Raw genomic sequence first — 25,863 nt, forward strand, 5'->3', positions numbered from 1 at the left:
AAATGGTAAATTTTAGGGGCTGGGCCCCGTGGCCGAGTGCTTAGGTTCGTGCGCTCCACTTCGGCAGCCCAGGGTTTTACCAGTTCAGATCCTGGGCACGGACATGGCACCACTCATCAAGCCATGCTAAGGCAGTGTCCCACATGCCACAACTAGAAGGACCCACAACTAAAAATATACAACTGTGTACTGGGGGGCTTTGGGGAGAAGGAAAAAAAGAGGAAGAAAACTGGCAACGGATGTTAGCTCAGGTGCCAATCTTTAAAAAAAAAAGGTAAATTTTGTTATTTCACCATACATACACACACACACACACACACATACACAAGAAAAGCAGAGATTAAAGAAACATAATAACCTTGGTTCTGGGGCAGAGGGGAAACACACATACACACACACATATGTGGAAAGAGAGAAAAGAGAATACAATAAAGCAAATGTTAACAATTGGGTAATCTGGATGAATACATACAGGAGCTCTTTGTACAGCTCTTACAAACTTTACTGTAAGTTTTAAATTATTTCAAAATAAAAAGTTTTTAAAAATTTATGTTACAAACCCAGGTTTGTTTTTGCCAAACACTGAGATGACGAGATTGCAGCAGAGAGAGAGTTTACTCACGAGGCAGCCACGTGAGGAAGCGAGAGCATGAGCCTCAAATTCACTTCCCCAAAACAGGGACTCAGGGATATTTATAGGATGGGGGCAAGGTGCTCTGAAGTGTGGAGAGAGGTGACTGGAGGTGCGGAGAGGTCAGGTAATTGATGATCGGCGCAAGCATAGTCAGACCCCATGCCTCTTCGTAGGACCCATGTTCACAAAATGGCAGCATTAGCATGATCTGAGGGTGGAGTTTTTAGCCTCTTGACGTCAAAAGGTCGCCTGTCTGACATCTGCGCGGGCCCAGTTGTTGAATTGGTCATCTCAACCCGCCTGAAGTGGACAAGGAGTTCTGACTGAAAAACAGCTCACACACCCATTCCCATGGTGACCCAGGCTCCAGGGAGACGTTATCTATAGGAGCCTAGTGGGAGTGAGAGAGCATATTGCCAAAACAGCACAGTGAACAATGGGTGGGTTAAACAGCTAAAAGTTATAATCAGTAATTGCAGAAAGGAAAAAACTTTAGTACCTAGATACTTAATCATCAACGGCTGTTTGCCGGTTTCATTCCTATGTCCAAAACAGAACTTCTCATCTCTCCCCAAACCTGCTCCTCCCATAGCCGACCCATCTTAGAAAATGGCAGCTCTGTCTCTCCAGTTGCTCAGACCAAACCCCTTGGAGTAATCCTTGATCTTCTCTTTTACACACATTCCAATCCATGCACAAATCCTATTGGATGCAACTTCAAAATATTTCCGGAGTCCCACCCCTCCTCCCCACCTCCACTGCTACCACACGAGTCTGAACACAACACCTGATTGAACATCTCATGGGTCTCCCTGCCTCCACCCTTGGCCCATTCAGTCCATTTCACACAACACCCAGAGGGATTCAGTGAAAACCCAAGCCAGATCATGTCACCCTACTGCTCAGAACTCTCTGATGTCTTACTGTGACCTACAAGGAGGCACTGGCTACTGCTTCTCAGATCTCATCTCCCCCCATCTCCCCTCACTCCCTTCCCCACAGTCACACTGGCCTCCTGCTGCTCCTTGAGCAGGAGCTGGACAAGCTCCCCCTACAGGGCTTCTGCCTTATGGCTCCCTGCGCTTGGCTCACTCCCTCACCTCCTTCAGGTCAGCCCAAATGTCACTTCGTGCCAGGCACCCCCCTCCTATTACTCTCTCTCCCCTCACCCTACTTTACTGTCCTTTGAGGCACTTATTTCTACCCTTCAAGCTATGTAGATACTTGCTCACTGTATTTCCCTCCACAGGAACAAATGCTTCCGGGGCGTGGTGACTAGTTCACCGCTGTTTCCCCAGCACCCAGCACGGGGTCTGGCAGGTAGAAGGTGTCAGTTAATATTCACAGAATAAATAATTGGGAGTTAGAAAATTCCCTTGGGAACATCCGCGTTGGATCAAAGAGGGCCAGGAGAGAAAAGTGGGCTAGAGTCCAGTGGGGACTGATGGGTAAGGTGTTCCTTCAGGGGTCAAAATGATGGACAGACCCTAATGCCTAATTGGGGAGGAGATGGGTTTATCCTCCCAGACTCCATCCTCTGACTCAGACCAACAGGGGGATGCTGCTGCCGCCAAGATCCACCTGTGGTTCCCAGCCCCTGCCCTTCTGGCTGGTTCCGGGGGTGCTGTGGCTCTTTCTGGCCACTCTTTCACTGTGGCCGCAGTGGCCTCACCACTACCCTTCCATTTTACAGGTGAGGAAACTGAGGGCAGGTGGAGGAGCACGACTTGGCCTAGGTGGGCTGTCCCCAGCGAGGCTCGACCCAAACTCCCATGTGCGCCCCACACCCGCAGGGGCCTGACTGGCGGCCCTTTGCCTGAGGATAGCAGGTCCTCTCTGACACGCCTCTCCCCTCAGACTGGAAAAAAGCCATACTTGGCCTGATGGAAGCAAGCCCTCCCACGGGAAGCCAGGCAGCGGGGCCTTTGGGGGAAAAGATGGGGAAGGGTCTGAGACCCGGAGGCCCCTGGATGTTCTGCCCGCCTCGCTGGAGAGGAAGGGACGGCCCAGGGTGTCCAGGCCCAGTCACCGCCATCACCTGCCCGGGCCTACAACAGGCAAGGCCCTCATCGCAGCCTGGGGGTTCACCCAGGAGCGCCCCCTCCTCCCAGCCAGTGGGTCTCGGCCAAATAAGGCCGGGCGGGCCGCCGCGGCCCCGCCCCGCCCCGCGCACATTCTTCTGCCTTGTAAGGCCCGGCGCCGCGCCCCGCCCCGCCCCGCCCGCCAACCCACCCGAGCGACCCTCGGCCGCGGGCTCCGCACCCGGCTCCGCGCACCGAGCGAGCGAGCGCCTTCTCCGCACCAGGTGGGAGCCCGGCCGGCCGCCCAGATGGTCTAGAGTAGGCGCCGCGACCGCCGGGGCTGAGCGGGGGGCAGGCCCCGCGGACGGGGGCGTCGGAGGGTCTCTGGGCCTGGACAGCCGCGGCGGGGCTGGGGCTGCGAGGTTGCCCGGGTGCGACAGGGATTCGGGCTGGGGCTGGGCAGCAGGGAGACTGCTCAGGGCTCTGGGAACCGGTGGCCCTTTGGCGAGGGAAGACTGTCAAAGGCCCTGCCCTTTGCTGTGGAGTTAGGGACTCCAAACCCAGAGCTCCAGGGTGCCCGGGAGGAGGAAGGGGGTCGTGATCGCAGGGCATTCCCTGCCCCAGTAGACCCAAGTGTCACAAATAGGAAACTGAGCTCTGTGAGGCTCCATGAGACCCCTGCGGAGCATCCAGTCCCCTCCCCCATCTCCTGGAGCAGGAGAGGGATGGAGAGGCTGGGGTAACTTCGCCCCATACACCCCAAAGCTGTGTGCCATGCACGGGGCTTCCGTGCTCTGGGCCATCTACCCATCTGGGCCTGGTGGTGGGGAAGGTCTGCCAAGGGCCCTGCAGGCTCAGCCCTTACAAGGCGGGACAAGGACCTGGGCTGGGGGAACTCAGCCCCTGCTCCTCCCAGCCCTCCAGCTGCTCTGGCCGCTCTCAGGAAAGAGTCAGATGAGGTGAGTTTACGAGCGAGGCAACTGGCACTGCCAGCCACAGGCACCACGAGGTAATGGGGGACACAGGCCTTGTCTTTGCTGTTATGGTGGGATTTCAGGCACCAGAAGGGGGGAGGTGGCACCTTTTTGCAGCCAGGTTAAGTACCAGCTATATCTGATCCCTGGTGTCTAGGACCCCTAGGAAGGGGAGGTAATGGCTCCAAGGCTAAGGGCCCAGCTGTCTCTGACCCCAGTCCCTCAACCAAGCCTAGAAACTGCCTCTGGCCACACACAGCCCTGAGCCCCTCACAGCTGCCTCTTCGGACAGATGTTTCCTTCTGTGTTCAGGCCTCGAGGGCACCAAGGGCCATGTGCCACCTACTGACCCAGGACCAGCCCAGGGGTCCTAGCTTCCAACTGGACTCGTCCCCTCTCATGGGCATGCCATTTCCCTTCTTGGGCCTCAGTTCTAATAACTGCACAGTAGGGCCCACCCCACCCTCTCCACCTGCTTTCCAAGATTGCCGGGATGGACAAACCATAAAGTTAAGTGTTCTCAGCCATGTCATGGCCCCTTGATAGAAGAGGGTGGGCCTAGGGCGGCTGTGGAGGCAGAGGGGCCCAGCCAGTATCAGAGCAGTGGCTGAGCTCTTGGCCATTCCTGCCTCTGGCTGTGGCTTCCTCTCTCCTCCTGGCCATGTCTACCCTAGAGCTTTGCAGACAGGAGGGTGGTGGTGACAGTGATGATGACCATCATAGCCTCTGTGGACTTCTCCTTGGCTGCCTTCTGTGGGTGCCAGAGTCAAAGCTCCCAAAGAGCACAGGGCTCACGGAGGGATGGGCCCCAGGAAGCACTAAGCCACAGGAGAGGATGGCACTCCCTGCTGACGCACCATCCCACTCTTGCCCAGGTCCCAGGCAAGAAGGGCTTTTGTGGACCCATCCTGAGCCGTGTGAGAAACACCGAGGGCCAGGTGTGTCCATCCAGTGGGACACAGTAGCCAGTGTCTCATGACTACAGGCAGCTGTGGCCCTGGGGACAGCTGGGGCTGGCCAGGATCCCAGCTCAGGGTTTCAGATCTCAAAGCCCAAAAACCAGGACGGACTGGAGCAGGGTCTTGGGATAAAGGCCTGCAGAGAGCTCGGAGAGCACTCACAACCACACAGTGTGGGGTGAAAAACAGGCTGAGAAGGCTTCCTGGAGGCCCTCGAGCAAGGGGTTCAGGGGCAGAGGAAGGAAGCGGGCAGCAGTCCTGAGGCCTCGGCCAGGCTCACAACTGCCCTAGCCGAGGGGCACATGGCACTAGGCCCTCACAAGTCATGACAAAGGTTCAGGGAAAGAGCCCCTTGCTGGGCCTCAGTTTCCCCATCTGTACAGTGGGGGCAGCAGACTGGCCATGGGTGCCCTCAGAGTCATTCATTAAACAAGCATCTGTTAGCCCGACTGTGGGCTTTGGTGTAAATCAGGGGATTTATACCAGCCCTGAGTGACTGAGGGAGAGAAACCTTTAAGTTCTTATTGTCAAAGCAGGGGTGTGGGAACTGCTCCCCAAGGGTGTGTCTCAAGAACTGGGCTGGAGAAGGAAGGATGATCCAGCGGGAGGGAGCAAGAAAGAAAGTCTGAGGGTGTCTCGAGAACAGACAGAGACCCAGCCTGGCAGGATCACAGATGGCAGGAGGGACACAGCGAGGAGTACCACGGTCAGTCAGGGAAAAGGGCAAGAGGGGTTCACATTCACACAGGGCCTTGAATGCCAGGCGGAGGGGCCCAGACTTGCTCCAGTGGGTGGCAGGAACCTTCAAGGTGAAGTGAGAGCTGCAGGTCTGGATCCGTATGGGACGGGAGAGACTGGCTGGAGGCTAGGACGCCGGGTCTAAATAAGGGGAACAAGAAGCTGGGGTTCTCAGCCCGGGGGAGTCTCGCACCCCCATCAGTACTGAGGAGTGAGGACAGGAGTAGGGCCTACACCAGATCTATCACCCACCTAAGGGGCTGGGCACCTGTGGGCAGGTGGGGGAGGGGAGGCTCCCCAGAGCAGGGAGTGCAGAGGGATGGGGAGGAGGAGAGAGGATGAGGAATGTCAGGAATGCAGGGCGGCTGATCCAGCTCCCTCCTGCTGGGTGGGGGTAGGAGGCCTCGGCCTGCAGGGAGCCTCACAACCTCCCATATGTCCACCCACCTTGTCACTTGGAGAGAGAGATGGACAGCGTAAATGCTATTGAGGATTAAAGGAGATAAAGCATGGAAATGGTTGGCACCGAACCCAATCCTAAGTGTCTTACCAAAACAGTCACAGCAAAAATAGCTTACTCTGCGCCCGGCACCAGTCCAGGCCTTCCCAGGCACTAAGTTAATTAATCTCTACTGCTGGGCATTCCTCATGTCCCCATTCCCAAATGAAGAAACTTGCTCACAGAGGTAGAGGAAGTTGTTTACGATCACACACAGCCCACGCTTGTCTGCTTTTGTGCTGATCTGGGTGGGAGCAGCCCCAAGCCTTTGGGAGGCCTTGAATGCCAGGCCCAAGCACTGACAGCCAGTCTGGGGACAGCAGGAGGATTCCCTGGCCCAGGATCATAGGCTCTCCCCCTGACACTCACTTCCTACAGGGAACTCCCACCTACCTGAAGCCAAGATGTCCAGCAAACGGGCCAAGGCCAAGACCACTAAGAAGCGGCCACAGCGGGCCACATCCAATGTCTTCGCAATGTTTGACCAGTCCCAGATCCAGGAGTTTAAGGAGGCCTTCAACATGATCGACCAGAACCGAGATGGCTTCATTGACAAGGAGGACTTGCATGACATGCTGGCCTCGATGGGTGAGCAGGGACCGAGATGGGTGGGGTCTAAGTGGGCCCCGCAAGGGCTGCATCTGGAGCAAGCAGTGGGGCTGCTCATCACTCATGGAGCGCTTCCTGTCTAGTGACACATGGTCCCCATCCTGGAGAGTAGGTGCCATTACTGTCTCCACTTAACAGACGGGAAACTGAGGCCCAGGGCAATCTAGTGCTGGATTTGAACCTAGACAGGCTCGCTCCGGAGCAGAACTGCCTCAGGCAGATTTGTGGGCTGGGCTGCACAGTACCATTTCATTTAAAGAAAGGGATCAGCAACTAAAAGAAAGTTTGGACTGCACAGGCTTTCCATTGTACAGATGGGGAAACTGAGGCCTAGAGGGGAGGCCAGAGCACCTCCCCTCCTTCAGAGGTCAGCCATGCCAGGTTCTCAGAGCCTCTGACACCAGTGACTTCCCTAAAACCAGTCTTAGAGCTGAAAGGGCTCAGGAATCTAGTACAATTCACCACTGCTCAGATGGGGAAACTGAGGCCCAGAGGCCAGGCCTCCAGACATCAGCCCCCCAACCTGTGGCCCTGCCCCCACATCCCTCCCCATGTTCTGGCCACAGACAATCACACTCAGTCCCAGTTCCTGGCACCCCTTTCATCCAGGTGAGAGTGTGGACCAGACACTGGCCAGGGGAGTGGGACAGCCTCTGGCAGCAGAGGAGGCGCCTGTGGTGGCCAAGCCCTAAGCTCTGGGGCCAGATAGGCCTGAGTCAGTCCCTGGTGCTGCCCCTCACAGCTGGGTGGCCCTGCTTTGTGTCTGTTTCCCTTCCTGTGCAATAATGACTGTGGCCCTTGTGAGCATCCCCAAGGTGACCATTGGGAGGGCTGACAGTGGACATGGCCCCCACCCTGGGTGCCAAACCTCTCCCAGCTTCAGGCCAACCTTGCTTGAAGATTCTCCCCCAGGAGGTCACCCAGCAGGAAGGAGAACTGAGGCTGGTGAGGGGAGGGGCTGGTGGGTCCTGACATCATAGATCCTCTGGGGCCGTGGCCATCCCGTGGGGACACAGCAGGGTGTGCGAGGCTCAGAGGAGACAAGGACAAGGAGACTTCTTCCCATTTATGAGGCAGCACCCTGCACCCAGGGCAGAGACCCCAGAGACCTGATGACAGCCCTGGGCATCTACCCAGAAAAACCCCACACTCCTGTTTGTAGCTCATGTCAGTGGATCCACAGATCAGTCATGGCCTCTGGTTAAGAATATCATCCTGAGGTTAAAAAACAACAGCAGTAAATAATAAAATAATAATAACAAGAAGCAGCTCTGCAGGCATTAACCTTAAATCTCAAAGCAATCCTATTGGGTGGATGTGATTATCATTCCCACTTTACAAATGAGGAAACAGGCTCAGAGAGATTAAGTAATTTGTCCAAGGTCACACAGCTACCACAGGTAGCCACAGGTAGAGCTGGGATTTGAACCCAGCCGTTGATTCCAGGGTCCACAGGGCCTTTCCAATCATTATCATGTGGTTTACAACCATTGTCTTCTTCATCTTCACAATTCTCCTAAGAGGCAGGGGAAACTGAGGCACAGGGCTGGGATTCAGACCCCAGCCTGTGTGACACTAAAGCTCACTGGTTTAAGCAATTTCTCTACTGTGCCTGGAATCTAGGGCCTGGCTGCCTGGCTCCACTCCTTCCTCACTGTATGACCTGGGACGGGTCTCTTCACCTGTGTGCCTCAGGTCCACACCTGCAAAGTGGGGGAAGAATCACAGGGTGGTGACAGTTAGGCGAAAAGGCACGGGGAGCACCAGCCGGAGTGAGGCGTCAGCAGACGCGGCTCTTCTACTTTAGGAAGCACGCCTGGGCGTGGATATGAGCCCAGAGCAGGAAGCCGGTCGAGGCGGCCGGAGAGCCTGCAGGAGGGAGCGGTCAAGCTGGCCGCCCCGCAAGATGCTTCAGTCTACAAGTCACTATCTCCCGTCTGTGGGACTCGAAGTGGGCCCTGAAGGGAGGGGACAGGGAGGCGGGAAGGGACAGGCAGTGACAGCAGCACGCGTGCCCCCCCACCACAGGGAAGAACCCCACAGACGAGTACCTGGAGGGCATGATGAGCGAGGCCCCGGGGCCCATCAACTTCACCATGTTCCTCACCATGTTTGGGGAGAAGCTGAATGGCACAGACCCCGAGGACGTGATCCGCAACGCCTTCGCCTGCTTCGACGAGGAGGCCTCAGGTTGGCAGCCTGGGGGTGGGGGGTGCCCCCGGTATGCGAGGGAGGCTGGGCTGCACAGGGGCTTCAGGGCCTCTGCCCCCAAAGGCCAGAACAGAAATCACCTGTCCACTGGTTTCTGTCACTGGACCTACAATGTCATGCAGCTTCCTTGTTCTCCCGCAAATGCTAGACCAAACCAGCCGACACCCACCAAGGCTTCCCACTTCTTGAGTTCACCTGTTGGCCCGACACACTCTGCCTCTGCTTTAGACCTTTCCAGAAACCAGACCATTCCAGGTCCTTCTAGCTAACAAAGTACAGAAACCAGTCCCCATCCTCAAATCTTCCAAAGGACTTCCTGTCCCACAGCTAGTTTTTCCCAGGGACAAGCCAGAGTGATGCTGGCAGTAGTAGTTTCAGTCGTTTCTCCGGGGCCACAGGCCCACCCAGGCCTATGTATATTCAGAACATTTTCCTGACTACCTTCACAGTCCCTACCAGGTTGACATATTTACATCCCATTTTACAGATCAAACAGGCACAGAGAGGTTAAGTACCTTGACCCGGACACACAGCTAGGAAGAAGGGGATTCAAACTCAGGCAGTGGAACTCTGGGGCTCCTGCTCTTAAAGCAGGACACACCCAGCACCCCTCTCACTCCCAGCCCCACGTTCCCCACAGAATCACCTCACAGACAGTCCCACTGCAGAACTCTTCCCTCTGGGGCCCTGGCAAGCTCAAACTGACCAGAGACTAGAGCTGTATTTTCCTGGCCCCTACCCCACTACAGGGTCTGCAAGGGCTGACGGGGGCCAAGGGGAGGGGGTGTGAAGTGTGTCCCAGCCTAAGTCCCCGTCTCAAGCCTCAACCCTGGCCCTGCCCCCAGGCTTCATCCATGAGGACCACCTTCGGGAGTTGCTCACCACCATGGGCGACCGCTTCACAGACGAGGAGGTGGATGAGATGTACCGAGAGGCGCCCATTGATAAGAAAGGCAACTTCAACTATGTGGAGTTCACCCGCATCCTCAAACATGGCGCCAAGGACAAAGACGACTAGGCCACCCCAGCCCCCGCACGCCCAGCCCCTATCCCAGTCACCTGCTCCCCCACACACTGTCTGCGCCAACTCCAGCCCACAACCCCACAGGACCCTCTGAGGGGTTAGGGGCCCAGCTCCCAGTGCAGGAAATGGGCCGAGAGGGCACAGTGCCAGGCAAGGGGCACACAGCCAATGTAACACAGGTGACCTTGCAAGAAAGGACATCTTCTAGGGAGTTGGGCCAGAGGGCTGGACCTGGCGGCACCGAGGGAAGGCCCCCTAAGAGAGCCCAGGCCTCAGCTGGTGCCTGCCCATTCCCGGGCTGCTCCCCACAGGAAGGGCCCTGTGTCCAGGTCTGAGACACCACTGCCCCTGCACCCCCATGCAGGGCATGAAAGCCCTTTCCCAGCCACTGCCACAAACACATGAACCTCACCAAAGTCCCTTCTCAGGGGACAGGATGCCAAGTCCCCTCCCCTACACCCTGCCCAGCCACCAGAACACACCCCCCCCACGCGGAGTGTGCTCGAGAAGATGCATGCAGGCAGGCAGGATCTAATAGAAGGCTGAGCACTGCTTGGGTCTGTGTGTCTGTGGTTGCGGTGAACAAGGGAGCCCTGGGCCCTAAACACCCTCCCAACCTCTCCTCCCATGCCCAGTGGCTGCCCTGATCCTCCCCACTTCCCGCCCCAGGGAAAGGCTCAGCTGAGCCCAGGCCAGCATGCGGAGGGACAGAGGTGCTGAGGGAACCGGCCCTCCTGGGATGGGGGGCAGAGCAGGGAGGATTCATGGGAATCACCCCAGCAAGTCCCAGTGGGGGGTTCTGGGCCTCGGAGGGGGCAGGGGTCAAGGTCATGCCCCCTTCAGGACTAGAGCCTGGATCTCCAGGGTCACCTCAATGCTCCTGGAAAGCCAGGTGGTCCTGGAAAGGAAGGTTTTGGGAACAGTGAGGAAGGTGCATCCCAGTCGCTCAGAGGTGGAGGTGGGAATGGACGGGTTTAATGGATTCCCGGAGGTCAGCTCCAGGCAGCTACCAAGTGTGCTCTGGGCTGTGCCCTCGCAGCTAGAGGGTCAGTTCGGCCACATGATGGCAGCACAGCATGCCACAGCTTTTTACATCCCACATGTACACGAGGCGGGCAGGGTTGTGATTCCTGTTACATTTGAATGATGGGGACACTGACAACAGTGCCTGGGCCATAAGAGAAACGAAAATATTGGTTGAATGCACAGACAGCCAAGAGGGGGAGGGACTGCCTGAGGTCACCCAGTGGGTCTAGGGCAGAGGGAGGGCTGGACCCTGGCCTCTGGACCCTCTACAGGGCTCAGGCCAGGACTAGACACATCCCACCTGACCCCAAGCAAAGGTCAGGGAGCAGGTGCTAGGCCCAGCTTGGCCCTGCTGCCTTCCCTAAAGGCCATCCAGAGCCAGCCGGCCACAGCACACGGCACATGTGCAAGATTGGAGCCAAGGGAGTGCTGAGTACCAAGGGGACCCAGCCAGCCACAGCACACGGCACATGTCCAAGATTGGAGCCAAGGGAGTGCTGAGTACCAAGGGGACCCTGCACTGGCCCAGGAGGCCCTGACCCCCCATGGGCCTCTGCCTCTACCTCAGCACCAGGCCCCTCCAGCCAGGCCCTGGGCAGAGCCCCATGAAATCCCTCCTCTTACTTCCAAACTGAGCCCCATGAGTCCCTGATCTCAACTCCAGATGGAGCCAGGCCCAAATATTGCCCCAGACTCAGTCCTGACCACACCCTCAACTGTGGGTCCTGAGCTACCATCAGCCCAACCCGACACAGCCTGGCCACCCACGCACTGCGGCCAGCCCCAAGGGAGGGCCCAGGGAGTAAGGCGGGCCCTGGGTGTCTTCCTGGGACTCCCAGAGCACTGGCCACACATGCCCGACAGCAGGGTCACAGGTCACTGCAGAGCCACTGTCGCAGCAAAGGCCTCCCTGGAAGAAGGCAGGGATGTAGGGTTAGGAACAAACCTCCTGGGGTTCCAGCCCTAGTTCGCAATCCTGCACAAGCCGACTCCCCTCCACCTCAGAGATGGAAAGATTCACACCCTGCGGGGGGACGACAGCACCAGTCCAGCCTCACTGGTTTCAGAGCTGGCCTGGGGCTGGCAGGACTCAGAGGAGGGGAAAAGGGAAGTGTTCTGTGTATGGAACGGCAGGACCAGCAGGCCAAGAGGAACCTGCAGGAGCGGAGCTAAGTGGGAAAGGGTGCTGCAGGGCATGGAAACAGCCAAACAAGCCTGGGAGCAGGACCGCATGTGGCACGCTCAGGAGCCAGGGAGAGGGCAGTTTGTCCCTCGTGAACTAATTTATTAAGACCGTAGCAGGTTTTTAGAAAAGCAGCAGCAGCTGTTTTATTTCTCAGAGGCGACACTTAGAGATAACAGTGGAGCAGCCCCAGGACTTTCACAGTCGGCAGGAGCCTCAGAAGCCACAAAGGAAAAGAGAACGTAAATGCATGAAGGCTAAACGCATCCGTGGGGCTAAGGAGACCATGAGCAAAGTTCAAACCGAATGCACATCGGGAGAACAGATTTGTAGCACATTTAACAAAAAAAAGAGTTAACAACACTAACCTTTAAAGAGCTTCAGTAATTCAACAAGAAAAAGACGACTCAGTAGAAAAAAACGGGCAAATAATGTGAAGACACTCAGAAGAAATACAAACAATAAGCATATTTTAAGTGCTCAGTATCCTCATAATATTGTAAATATATTCTATACTTTTCTAGTTTTAATTTTTATACTTAGATCTTTGATGAAAGTGCCTAGGTTTTTGAGAATTATATGCCCAGGAACAATAGTTCTATCTGGAAAAAGTTGTGTGACCTCAGACAACTCACATGATAGTGTTACATTTTTTTTTATTAGTTTTTCTTAATTTTTAAAATTTTTAACTGTGGTAAAATACTAATAAATAAATGAAAAGCAACAGGATATACTGGAGTGATATGAGGAAGTCACTAGGTTTAAAACTAATTTGGCCTGAGCTTGTTTTTCCAAAGCAGCCTGATGTGGCCTGTTGAGCACGCATTGTACATCTGCTTTAAACATTTACAATGTCCCAAAGACAAGAATGATGCCCTTAAAGATAGGGATGTAACCTCCCCCCATACCGGCATTTCTTTAAGGATAAGCATCTCTTCCTGGAAACTAAGGATTAATTAGTGACCTGCCGTGCTCACCTTGTGACCACTGACCTGCTGACCCCTGACCTGCTGTGCCAGTGAAGCATCTCGTGACAGTAGGAAAGGAGCTATTCCTGTCATATGTGATGGATGCTCTATGTTCCAAGATGGTATATAACCACTCTGTACACCCACTTCTGTGGTGCCCATCCTTCCACAGGGAAGGCAGGCCCCGGGCTAGTCCTCAGATCTGGCTCATAATCAACTCACCTCAATTTTGATTTATAGATTGATTATGAATTATCTGCATCGACACACACATAACATAAAAATTACCACCTGCACGATTTTTCAGTGTACAGTTAGCTCAGTGGCCTTAAGTGCCATCACCACCATCCATCCCCAGAACGCTTTCATCTTTCCGAACTGAAACGCTGTTCCGTAAACAATAAATCCCCATCCCCGCTCCCTTCAGGCCCTGGCAACCACCACTCTACTTTCTGTCTCTATGAATTTGACTACACTAGGTACCCCTTTAAGTGGAATCATGAAGTATTTGTCCTTTTGCACCTGGCTTATTTCACTTAGCATAACATCCTCAAGGATCACCCAGTGTTGAAGCATGTGTCAGAATGTCCTTCCTTTTTAAGGCTGAATAATATTCCACTGTATGTATTTACCACATTTTGCTTATCCATTCATCCGTCTATGGATGCTTGAGTTGTTTCCACCTTTTGGCTACTGTGAATGATGCTGCTATGAACATGGGTGTTGATTAGGGTTTTTTTACATATGTAGAGCGTAGAGCACCTACTATGTGCCAGGCACATAATAAGCACTGGAGCTTTCAAAATGGGCAAATCACAGTTTTCATGCTAAAGGAGCTCACAGCATCATGGGAGACTGTCCAGAAACCAGATGGCAATGAGTAGGAGGTGAGTGTGACAGGGTCACACAGGTACTCAGGGGTGCCCTGAGGAGGGGGATGAGGCATGGATCCAGGAGATCTGAAGTGAGGCATAAATCAGGCCAAGTTTCCTCAGGCAGAGGAAACCACTGGTGCAGAAGCCTGAGGTCACAGCTAAAGGGCCTCCAGCTACTAACAAGAGGAAGAAAGCCTGAGCTGTGGCTCCCTCCCCCATCAATCCAGAGACTCTGCGGAAGCCAGAAGGAGGTGAAGGGAACTCTCCACACCATCCGAAAAAGAAGAATCCCCGAGTGCCATGGTTGCCCCAACGGATAAGGTGGGGACGTATAAAGAGAAGGAGAGAGAAACAGCAGCCCAAAGCAGAAGTGGGGTTCTAGAAGGGTCAGAAGTCTATGCCTGTTTGCCCCCACCACTTATCCAGAGCTCAAGGGTTGGAGACCACCCAAGCTCCTAAGTATTCCTCTTGTAACCATGAAGGATACAGCACTTGAAAAAGAAATGGGCCAGGGTGGAGAAGAATTAATGAACTAAGATCAAGAATTTATCCATATTATTAACAACTATATGCCAACACTTTTGAAAACTTAAACAAAATGAACAAATTCCTAGAATAACAGAGCCTTAGAAGTGGATCAAGAGGCCAGCCCCATGGCCGAATGGTTAAGTTTGCACTCTATGCTTCAGCAGCCCAGGGTTTCACTGGTTCAGATCCTGGATGCAGACCTAGCATTGCCCATCAGGCCATGCTGCGGCAGCGTTCCACATAGCAGAGCTAGAAAGATCTACAACTAGAAAATACAACTATGAACCGGGGGGCTTTGGGGAGATGAAGAAAAAAAAGAAGTGGATCAGAAAGACATGAAAGGGATAATAAAACATTTAAAGATAGGAAAGGAAAGCCTGAGTTTTCTTCTAAGTGTTGATGAAATTAAGGCAGTGGTCAAAAATCTTCCCACAAAGACAACACTTGGCCCAGATAATTTTACAGGTATGTTCCATCAAACTTTCAAGGAACAGATCATCCTGATTTTATATAGGCTATTCTAGCATAACTATGATACCAAAAGCAGACAAAAATATTATCAGACAAGAAAATAATAGGTCAGTCTCATTCATTACTATAGATGCAAAACTCTTATACAAAATATTAACAAACCAAATCTAACTGTATTAAAAAACGATAATAAATAATGACCTAGCTGGATTTATCCCAGGTATTCAAGGATGGTTTAATGTTAGAAAAGTCATGAATGTAATTTATCGCATTAACAGATTAGAAGACAATAAAAACACACATGCTTATATCAGAAGATGCAAAAAAATCAACTTCTTAAAAAAATCAACTACTATTCATGATAAAAATTCTTAGTAAATTGGAACAGAGGGGAACATCCTTAACCAGATTAGGAATATCTAAGGAAAAAATGTCTGGATCAAGTAGCATCCTAAAGAGGCAAAAAGTAAAGGCATACGCTTTATAATGAGACAAAGGTGCCCACTATCACCACTTTCATTCTACATTGTATTGGAGGTCCCAGATACTTCAAAGAGACAAGAAAAAAAATTAGAAGCCTAAGGATTGGAAAGGAAGAAACAAAACTGTCAATATTCGCAGATATGACTGTTTACAAGGAATCTACAAACAATTAGAAATAATAGGAGAATTCTGTCAAGTGGATGGATATAAGATTAATAGATAAAAGTCAACTGCATTCCTATGTGCCAGCAGCAAACAACTAGGAAACCTAATTTAAAAGGAAAAGGTAAAACACTGAAAATAGTATAAGAAAATATTAAGCATCTAGGAATAAATTGAACAAAAGATGTATATGATCTGTGAAAGACCTGTACAAGACCGAAAGTAAAATTATAAAGTTTTATTATGTGAAATTAAAGACCTAAATGGTGAAAATAAGTATCTACAGATATCAAAGATGTCAATTTCCTCTGAAGTGATTTACAGATTCAGTGAAATTCTGTTCAAAGTTCCAAGAATGTTTTTCACGAAACTTTGTTAAGATGATTCTAAAATTTATATGGAAGAGTAAAGGGTCATGGTTGCCAGGTAATTATGAAAAAGCAGCAGAGGAAAGGAAGATGCGCCTTCTAGATTTCAAGGCCTACTGTGAAGCCATAGTAAACACGATGGTGATACTGATGGAAAGACAGACAAATTGATCACTGGAATAAAATGCAGTCCAGAACAGACCTACGCATTGATGGAACTTGTTATATGACAAAGGTGGTACATCAGATTAGTGGGGAAGGGAGAGACTCAATAAATGGAGCTGACACCCACCAATGAAATTACAATGAAAAACATCTCATACCAAGTATTGTGAGGGTGAGAATGGGGGGCACCGAGAACCCTCACACACTACAGGGGGAGTGTAGACAGGTACAACCACTTTGGAAAACTGTTTGGCAGTATCTACTAAAGCTGAATGTAGTAACATACATCTACCCCACGACTCAGCATTTCCACTCCTGGGTCTGTATACACCCAACAGAAATGTGGACACGTTCACAGATGCAAGACTGCTCAGAGCAGCACCTCCGTCATAGCCTCAAACTGGAAACAATCCAATCCGCCCACCACGAGAATGGACAAAGAAATGACAGTGAACTACAGCTGCACACATCAACGTGGATAAATCTCACAAACACGATGTCAAGCAAAAAACCCAGATGCAAAACAGGACACACTTGTATCAGCCAGGATTCAATCAGGGGACAGAACCACACTGGTTATTTCAACAGAGATTATTTAATATAAATAATTGTCAGCTAGATATAAAGCTTAATTAAGTAAATGAAAGGGTAAAAAGAGAAATCAAGAAATCCAAAAACATGGGTGGAATTTTTTTCTGGGGAAGTACAACAAACAACAGAAAATCTGAATAGAATGACTCACATCAAGTAAGTGAAAACCGAGAAAATATTTGCAAATCATATATCTGATAAGAGACTTGTATACAACTAAGTCTCACAACTCAATAATAAAAAGATAAATAATCTAATTTAGAAATGGGCAAAGGATACGAACAGGCATTTCTCCAAAGAAGATATGCAAACAGCCAAAAAGCAGTGCAAAGGTGCTCAATATCATTAGGCATCAGGGAAACGGACGGCCATACAGTCGGCCCTCAGTATCCGAGGGATCCACATCCACAGATTCAGCCAACCACGGATCAAAAGGCCTGGATGCCTGCCTCTACTGAACATGTACAGACTTTTTTTTTCTTGTCATATTCCTTAAACAATACACTATAACAACCATTTACATAGCATTTACATTGTATTAGGTGTTATAAGTAATCCAGAGAAGATTTAAAGCATAGAGGAGGATGTGGGTAGGTTACATACAAATATTACACCGTTTTATAAAAGGGACTTGAGCATCTGCGGGTTTTGATATCCACGGGGGTCCTGGAACCAAGCCCCCTGAAGACACCAAGGGATGACTGTAATGAAAAAAAAAAGAGAAAATAACAAGTGTTCGGGAGGACGTGGAGAAATTAGAACCCTCACCCACTGCTAGAGGAAAGGTAAACTGGTGCAGCTGCTTTGGAAACAGGCTGGCAGTTCCTCAAAAGATTAAACAGAGAGTTACCATATGAGCCAGCAAACCTACTCCTAGGTATATACCCAAGAAAATGAAAACATACAACCACACAAAAACGTTTACACAAATGTTCATAGCAGCATTATTCAAAATAGCCAAAAAATAGGAACAATCCAGATGTCCATCAACTGATGAATGGCTAAGTAAATGTGGTATATCCACGCACTGGAATATTATTCAGCAACAAAAAGAATGAAATACTGATTCATGCTGCAAGATGGACACACCTTAAAAATATTATGCTAAGTGAAAGAAGTCCGTAACAAAAGACCACATACTGTATGATTCCAATTATATGAAATGTCCAAAATAGGCAAATCTATAGAGAATAAGGTGGATTAGCGTTGGCCTATGGCTGGGGTATGGAGGGTGCAGATGGGGAGTAAAATTAGATTATGCTGATGGATGCATAACTCTTTAAATATACTTAAATTAATTGAATTGCACACTTCAAATGGGTGAATTTTATGGTATGTAAGTTATATATTAACAAATTTGTTAAATAGTAATTAGTCAAAAATAAAAACCCTCCTAAGCTAACATTTTTGTAAGGTTTGGGTTTTTTCTCTTCAAAGGTTAGCACATTTAAACTATTAGAACTTCCATTTCTTTATTTTTTGGAACATTTTATATTTCCTTATATTTATTACGTAAGCCCCATTAGCTCCAGTAAACCAATCAAAAGAAACCTCTTTCATTTAAGAGATGTTACAATTTAACTTATGAATTAACACACTATGGAGGTAGGAAAATATTTCAGACTCTTATCCACACACTGAAACCTTCCAGCTCCAGTTCTATAGCCTCAGCCGTGCGCCAAGTAAACCAAGGAACAGAAAACCCACTGGCCAGTACCGCAAAGGGCTGTTCTCCTTTCAATGCCGTCTTAATTCTACTTCTCTCAATATTTTCTTAATTGATTTGAGCTCACAAATAGCTAAGCAAACTATCAAAAGGAGCCTAACAAAACAGATCCTCATCTCCTGGAACTGGATCGAGAACAGACTCCCACTGTCCTGATACAGATCAGCAAATAGACCATAAAACCAAGTGTCAATCACTGCTGCCAGCAATGGGAAATAGCTTGGCCAAGAACTAAAACCAAACACAGAGTAAGAAAACAAACAACAAAGAAAAGAAAGACAGAGAGATGGTATGGGGGAAGAAACAGAGAGTCAGTGAAGGTGAAGTTTTACTGATGCTTAAAATGCACTCCAGGGGCCAGAAAAAGGTGAGCCAGAAACAAGCTATGAGACCCTCTTCAGAGACAACAGCTTAACTGGCTCTGGCAGGTAGGTCCACTGAGCATCCACAGTCGGACGCCCTCCAAAACTCAAAGCGTAATATTCAAGAAGTTAGATGGTACTCTTGGGCATTCTACAAAATACCTGAGCAATACTCCTCAAAACTGTAAGGTCATCAAAAACAAATTGACAAATTTGGAAACAATCCACATATCCTTCCAATGGTAAATGGATAAACAAAATATTGTACATTCATCCAATGAAATGCTATTCATCCATAAAAAGGAACCAACTGCCTACTGCTATGTACACGATATGGCTGAATCTCAAATGCATTATGCTAAAAGAAAGACGCAGGTTCAAAAGGCTATATGCTACATGATTCCATTTATATGACCGTCTGGATATGGCAAAACTGTAGGACAGAAAACAGGTTAGTAATTGCCAGGGGCTAGGGATGGGAAGAGAGCCTGACTGTAAAAGGGACCTGAGGAGTTCTGGGGGGCGATGGGACTGTTCTGTATCTTGATTATGGTGGTGATTATATATTTGTTAAAACTCATTTTTTAAAAAAGGTGAATTTTTGCTATATTAAGATGAAACAAAGAATCAATATCTAAAATATTATAATAAAAAGCTGGAGAATCTAATGGGCAAAGCACATAAACAGGAGATTCACAAAAGGGAAATTTCAACTAACAAGTATATCAACCTCTCTGCTGTTCAGAAAACAAATTAGAAACAAGAGACCACTTTATACTCATCAGATTGCCAAACATTAAAGAGATGGATAATACCAAACACTGGCAAAGATGGAGAGAGAGGGGATCCTCATAGACTGGGTGATGGGGGACAGACCAGTGCACCCATGCAGGAGAGCACCTGACAGTACCTGTGAACAGGTAAACCCCTTATGGCTCAGCAACTCTACGGGAAACATCTCCCAGAGAAACTGTGCATAGGCCCAGAAGGGACCGGACAACACGTTCCCTGGGGCAGCACTGATGATAGCAGGGCACTGGGGGGAACCTACGTGTCTGTCACACATAGAATGGGTAAGTGAAATGTGATGGCTGCATGCTGTGGGTATCATGCGACACTCTGAAGCAGTGAACTAAACGTCCACGCAGCCACGTGGATAGATGTTAAAAACAAAGTGTGTGTGCAGCGGGGAGAAACAGAACGAGAGCTATTGCTCAATAACTTAAATGTAATTTTAAAACATACATAGGATTTTAAAGTCAGCAAAAGATTGTTCAAGATATTGTTCATATATTATCCAAGGATCCAAAGAAAACATTGTAGAGTGAATTTACAGGGTGGCGGAGGGGCAATGGAGTGGGGACTGGAAAGACACAGATGATAGCAGTGTGTCAGGATGACTGGTGTCATGACGAAGACAGGGAAAAAAAGGAGGTGGTAGGGGCCACCTGGATTGGGAAGAGAGTGCCCAAAATTAACAGGTGCTGCCTGATGGATAAATCTCCACAAGGACAGGCACACGGTGAGTGTGTGCATTGCCAAAACAAAGTGGGTTCGCTTCTTGGCAAGCTGAAATCAAAGCCTTCACAGAAGTAGTTGTCACACAAAGTAAAATTTCTTTGCGGCAAATACAGGAAATCACGGGGATCACTTCCAAAGCCACGGCTCCCAAGCAAGGGGAAACAGGTGCCTTTTATTTCAGATGGGGATGGATATTCAAAAGGGAAGTTCTGTCGTTACATGTAGATGTGGGCATAAGCTCCTGCAGGCATAGTTTGAAAATATGGTTTCATACATATCATGTTATGCTAATAAGGCTTAAGCTCCTCCTTGGGCAGAGATCTGAACACTAAAGTGAAGCAGGGGCCGGCCCCGTGGTCGACTGGTTAAGTTCCTGAGCTCCACTTCGGCGGCCCAGGGTTTCACCAGTTCGAATCCTGGGCACAGACATGGCACCAATCATCAAGCCACGCTGAGGAGGCATCCCACACGCCACAAGTAGAAGGACCCACAACTAAAAATACACAACTACGTAACCATGTACAAGGAAAAATAAAATCTTTAAAAAAAAAAGTGAAGCAAAGCTGACTCTTAGACACTTGTCTGCGAGTGTCGCTCTTGCAGTGGGGTCTGGACTGGTTCAGGGCAGCTGGTAACTGCATCTCCTAACCTAACTGAAGAAACAGTTTAGTGCTTCCGAAACCTCCTTTGAGTTACCCGGGGCAGTCCGTCGGTGACAGGGGCATAATAAATGATTCAGGTTTATCTGACGCTCGGAAGGAACCCTGGTCACCTCAACTGATAAGAAAAGAAAGCCAAACAGGTGAGGGGCTTTTGCCCACAGTCTCACTGCTGGAGGGCAGGGCAGGGCAGGGCAGGGAGGGGAGAAGGATGCAGAGACAGATCTGAAGAGCCTTGAAAGCCAGGTGAAAGCGTTTGGTTTTTCCTCCTCCTGGACCCCAGAGCACCAAGGAGTCTTTGAAGAGTTTGAAGCAGGACAGAGCCTGATCAGATTTTCCCAAGAGAGAGCAATGTGGATGTAGGTGAGGGGACTTGACTGGACACTGCGTACCACCGGGTACTGATGAGCATGTGTTCAGAGCCTGTTATTCAGAGGTAGGGGATTCCACAGTGAATGAAACAGTTTACCAGAGGAGAGAGAGACAATAAACAACAAAACCAACCATTGCAAACTAGGTTAAGTATGACGGAGAAAACAGTTTAATACTGTGGAGAGGGGATGGGAAACTCGTCCTCAGTGGTCAGGGACAGCCTTCCTGAGGAGGTGATATTTGAGCTAAAATCAAGGGAAACAAGAAGGGATAAAAACAAAAAAACCACTGAGTGGACACGAACTTGGCATGAAGTAGAGTGAGTGAGGCTGAGACTGGTGTGAAATAAGAAGTAGGCAGGGACCAAGTGACGAGTTCAGAGCCTTCTCAGACACCGTGGGAGTTTGGATAGAACTATAAATGCCAGGGGAACCACTGGAAGGTTTCAAGCAGGGACAGACTTTCATTTTTATTGGGCATTTACTATGGGCCATGTGCCAAGCTCTACATTTTACATGGAGAATCACATTTTATTCTGTACAATTCCACCATAAAGAGCTGTTATTAACCCAAATCACACCTGAGGAAACTGAGGCGGGAAAAGGTTAAATGACCTACTCAAGTCAAGGTCACACAACTAGTAAGAGTAAGACCCACAGTCAGTCACTGCATAGGACGTTGCTTAATAAAATAATGGCCCACACTTAATGAGCAATTACTATATGCTAGGCAGTCTGATTCCAGGGACCCTGTACTTTCCATGTCACTGAACAGGAAAGGGATCTTTTTAAGAATTCCTCTGGCTGTAAAATTATATGGGCAAATCCCCGTCCCTTTCTGGGTCTCAGTGTCCTCACACATAAAATGGAAAGGTTGGACTTGTATCACGGAACACAACAGCTAAAAGGGCTTTCAGTATCCCAGCTGTGGCCCAGAGGGGCAGCAACAAGCACAAGGTTGCCCAACCAATTTGGGACAAAGAACTTGGAATACCCAGCCTAGTTTGCTTTCCTGATGCCAGATGCCTCTTGAGGACCTCCAAGGTTCCTCCAGTTCTAAGATGTTAGGATCCCACCTCAAGGGGCCAGTTGCCCAGGCCCCTGGAGGCTTCAAGAGCTCTGACTGGCTCTTGGGCACCCAGGCTGAATAGTCCCTTTCTTCAAAGCTAGGACTCAGGGTAGGTAGCACTGACCACAGGCAATGACTACACAGCAACCAGGAAAGACATCACAGGGACTACTGCACTGCCCATTCATACCCCTGTCTGATCCCCTCGAGCATCCACTGAGTCACCCTGGGCAAACCACTGACCTCCATCTCCCCCACCTCTGCCAAATAAAGGAAAATAAGAGAACCAGCTTCATCTGTCATTGTGAAGTTGGGAGTTATTTTACATAATCACTTAACGTGGTATTTAACTCTAGTAAACCCACAGAAATTACCAGCACCTCTCCCCGGGCTAGAAATTAACTTCCCAGAAGAGGCAGGGTGGCCGTTCCCTAGGGCTGGTCTCCTCCTAACCCCCAGGACATTTACGGAAGGCCCACTGAGTGTAAAAGCCTGTGCTAGGCTTGGGGGGCTCTATGCCAGGACCTTCCTTGTGCGTTAAAATAAATCCAAAGAAAGAAATGTAAATAAATCAAACCTTCCAACAACTCGCGTAATTCTTCGCAAGCCCCCATTTTACAGATGAGGCTTGAGGGCTCGCGGTCACCCTGAAGAGGAACTAGGGCTCCAGATCGAGGTTAAGTTGGGTTAAGTTCAGCTATTAGGACCATATTTATTGGCCTATAAGATACACAAGTACGTAAGATGCATTCCAATTTTATATGGAAAGTTTTGGGAAAATAATTTTGAGGTCAAAGGTAATATAATGGAGTTAAAAAAAAAAAAAGAACAGGGGCCAGCCCCATGGCTGAGTGGTTAAGTTCGTGCGCTCCGCTGCAGCGGCCCAGTGTTTCGTCGGTTCAAATCCTGGACGCGGACATGGCACTGCTCATCAGGCCATGCTGAGGCGGTGTCCCACATGCCACAACTAGAAGGACCCACAACTAAGAATATATAGCTATGTACTGGGGGGCTTTGGGGAGAAAAAGGAAAAAAATAAAATCTTTAAAAAAAAAAATTAGGTTGCAATCCTGGTGCATGAACTTGAGTATGTTATTTAACCTCTCTGAGGCTCAGTTTCTCATCTATAAAATGGGGATAATAACATCCACCTCATAGAGTTGTTATGAGGATTAAATAAGTTTATAGTTATAAAATACATAGAACAGTGCTTGGTACATAGAAAGTGCTTTTTTTTTTTTGAGGAAGATTGGCCCTGAGCTAACATTTGTTGCCAATCTTCCTCTTTTTGCTTGAGGAAGATTGTTGCTGAGCTAACATCTATGCCAATCTTCCTCTTATTTTGTATGTGGGATGCTGCACAGAATGGCTTGATGAGCACTGTGTAGATCCACGCCTGGCATCCGAACCTACAAACCCCAGGCTGCTAAAGTGGAGCACGTGAACTTAAGCACTATGGAACCAGGCCAGCCGCAGTACTATTTTTTTTAAAAGCTATTACACAAAATGAATTTTAAAATACATGTATTGAAAATTATCTTAAAGTGGTTTTATAGGAGAAAACACTTGGTTATGTAAATACGGTTCGGAGGATTCTAGTAGGAATTCACAAGCTCTGGAAAACACAAAAATCCCAAAACCTAAGAAAAAATGACATCAGTGAATAATGATACATCATAAGTAACAAGCTATTCTGGATTTGCTGGTAAATGAAGACCCACTCCATACACACAGTGGTGTGAAAGAAAATAGCAGCGCTGCATCAAAGGAAATAAAAAGCAAGCCACAGTGCAAAAATGCAAGGCAAATAACTGAAGGAATGTCTACCTGGTCCCTGCAGCAAAAGTAAATATATCAGCAAAATCTGGTACAAAACCCATCCAGGGATGCTGTGTGTTGTCACACTTCCCCACAAGGGGTCGCCCAAGGTCACTCAGAGAATTTGGGACAGAGCTTTCAACTCCCAGTCAGGTCTGCTTTCCCGGATGCCAGCTGCCTTTAGGACCTGCAAGGTGCCTGCCATTCTAAGATGCTCAACGGACCAGTGGCCCCAGGCTCATGGAGCCCTCAAGAGCTTAAATAAAGGGATTCTTCAGCCCGGGGTGCCCAAGAGCCACACCTAGCTCCCTCCCCTTTCACCCACAATATGGACACATGACAAGACGGCAGGGAAATCACAGAATGCATTTTTTAGGAAGAGGGAAAAGGGGTAAAAGTCATATGCCAGCAAATAGGTTATTATCCTCATTCTACAGGTGAGGGACTTGAGGCTCAAAAAGGTTAACAACCTGTCCAGGGTCACACTACTGGGGAACTTCAGAACCAGAATTCACACGCAGGTGGGTCAGATCCTTGTCACCTGGTTACTAATGGCCCGGCCTCAGACAGGTTGGGAGAAGAGACAAATAGGTAAGGAAAGTGTATGCAGGAGGGACCTGAAGGGATGGCTACTTCCTCCCCCAAAGTCCCTCCACGCCTTCCCCAACTTGCTCAAGAAGGCTGTCCTCTGTCCCCAGTGAGCCATGACCCCTGAGGATGGGGTCCAGGCCTTTTCTTGGCTCCTAGCCAAGCAGAATGCCCGAGCTACAAAGCAAATTTATCCACTCAGCCAGGGCCCCTGAGCCCCACTCAGAAATGTGCCTCTTCAGTGCTCAAGTACGACCTGGTCTTCTCCCTGTCCTGGCCCCCATCCCTGCCCCAGTGCCTCCCCTCTCAGTTTCCCGGTCTTTCTGCAGACCCTGTCAGTTCTACAACCAGAATCCCACTCAAGTCCCTAGACTCGTCCCACTGCTCCCAACCTGGCCTGGAGCTTCTTTCTCTGGCCTCTGGACTTCATGCGGACTACTGTGATAGTCTTTTGTTCTCATTTTTAAAAGCTGAAGTAAACTTATATATAGAAAAATGCATACATTTTAAGCGTGCAGCTCCACAAACCACACCAGCCCCTTAACTGGCCTTCCTGACTCTCCTCCAAGCGGCCTCTCATGCCTCCTCCACAGGCCAGTTTCAGGTTGCTCTTTCCAAGTATCTCTGGCCGTGTCACCGTCCTGCCCAAAACCAGGCCAAAACCTCACGCGGCTGCTCCTGCTCTAAGGATAGAGACCTACAGAAACAGAATGGAAGCACTCCTCACCTTTGAGAAAGGAAAATATCAAGTCAGATATAAATCCGCCTTTAAGAAAGGAATTCAGTTCAGTTAAAGGAAAACTGTTAGGCACGAGGTACTTGGACCTTAAAGAATTTTGTTTATCCAGATGCTGCGTTGTAAAATGCCTCCATCTGGGATGATGAGAAAGTAAATTTGCAACCCAGTGAACAAAAAGCATGGTTTGTGTACGTGAGTCAACTCAAATTTAACCATTTGCTGTTGCTGCATTTGTTTCTCTTTATTACTGCTTTGTCTGTGTCCCATAGTTGTTGTTGTTGTTTTTTAATAAAATTTACCTACTCGAAGTGCAAAATGAAATTAATTTTGGCAAATGTTCACTTATTCCTCTTTTTGGTCGAGTCCTTCTCCACACTTCTCAGTCCAGGCAACCACCAATCTACTTTTTATAGATTCCTTTCTCTTTTTCTAGAATTGTATATGAATACGTCATACAACGTTTACTCTTTTGTGTCTGGCTTCTTTAACCTGGCATATTTTGAGACTCGTATGCTACTGCA

The 25,863-nt window shown here is 49.3% G+C and overlaps 1 protein-coding gene and 1 long non-coding RNA gene across 6 annotated transcripts in view; one reads left to right on the forward strand and one right to left on the reverse strand.

Moving 5' to 3' along the window:
- Positions 1-25,863, reverse strand: part of LOC139040322 (uncharacterized) — a 53,076-nt gene that overhangs the window by 12,929 nt on the left and 14,284 nt on the right. Inside the window, exon 4 of one of the 4 annotated variants that reach the window (XR_011494630.1) lies at positions 16,475-17,190. The exons of the other annotated variants lie outside the window; for them this stretch is intronic. This is a non-coding gene — a long non-coding RNA (uncharacterized lncRNA). Of the gene's footprint in view, positions 1-16,474; positions 17,191-25,863 lie in introns of those variants that run through there. 4 annotated transcript variants of the gene reach the window in all.
- MYL9 (myosin light chain 9) lies at positions 2,685-10,221 on the forward strand. Of its 2 annotated transcripts, XM_070485888.1 has the most exons (5): positions 2,792-2,939; positions 3,572-3,614; positions 6,204-6,413; positions 8,463-8,624; positions 9,491-10,221. In XM_070485888.1, the coding sequence occupies exons 3-5, from the start codon at positions 6,230-6,232 to the stop codon at positions 9,661-9,663; spliced, it is 519 nt and encodes a 172-aa protein (XP_070341989.1). In that variant the 5' UTR covers positions 2,792-2,939; positions 3,572-3,614; positions 6,204-6,229; the 3' UTR covers positions 9,664-10,221. The 2 variants fall into 2 exon arrangements, with proteins under 2 accessions (XP_044604658.1, XP_070341989.1); XM_044748723.2 differs by lacking the exon at positions 3,572-3,614 and having other exon boundaries at positions 2,685-2,939.

This window comes from Equus asinus, chromosome 15 (genome assembly GCF_041296235.1).
Source record: "Equus asinus isolate D_3611 breed Donkey chromosome 15, EquAss-T2T_v2, whole genome shotgun sequence".
Classification (NCBI taxonomy): Eukaryota; Metazoa; Chordata; class Mammalia; order Perissodactyla; family Equidae; genus Equus; species Equus asinus.

Coding starts and splice junctions, on each gene's coding strand:
- MYL9 (XM_044748723.2), top strand. CDS start 6,230: ATGTCCAGCAAACGGGCCAAGGCCAAGACCACTAAGAAGCGGCCACAG. Junction 6,414..8,462: donor TGACATGCTGGCCTCGATGG/GTGAGCAGGGAC, acceptor CCCCCACCACAG/GGAAGAACCCCACAGACGAG. Junction 8,625..9,490: donor CTTCGACGAGGAGGCCTCAG/GTTGGCAGCCTG, acceptor CCCTGCCCCCAG/GCTTCATCCATGAGGACCAC.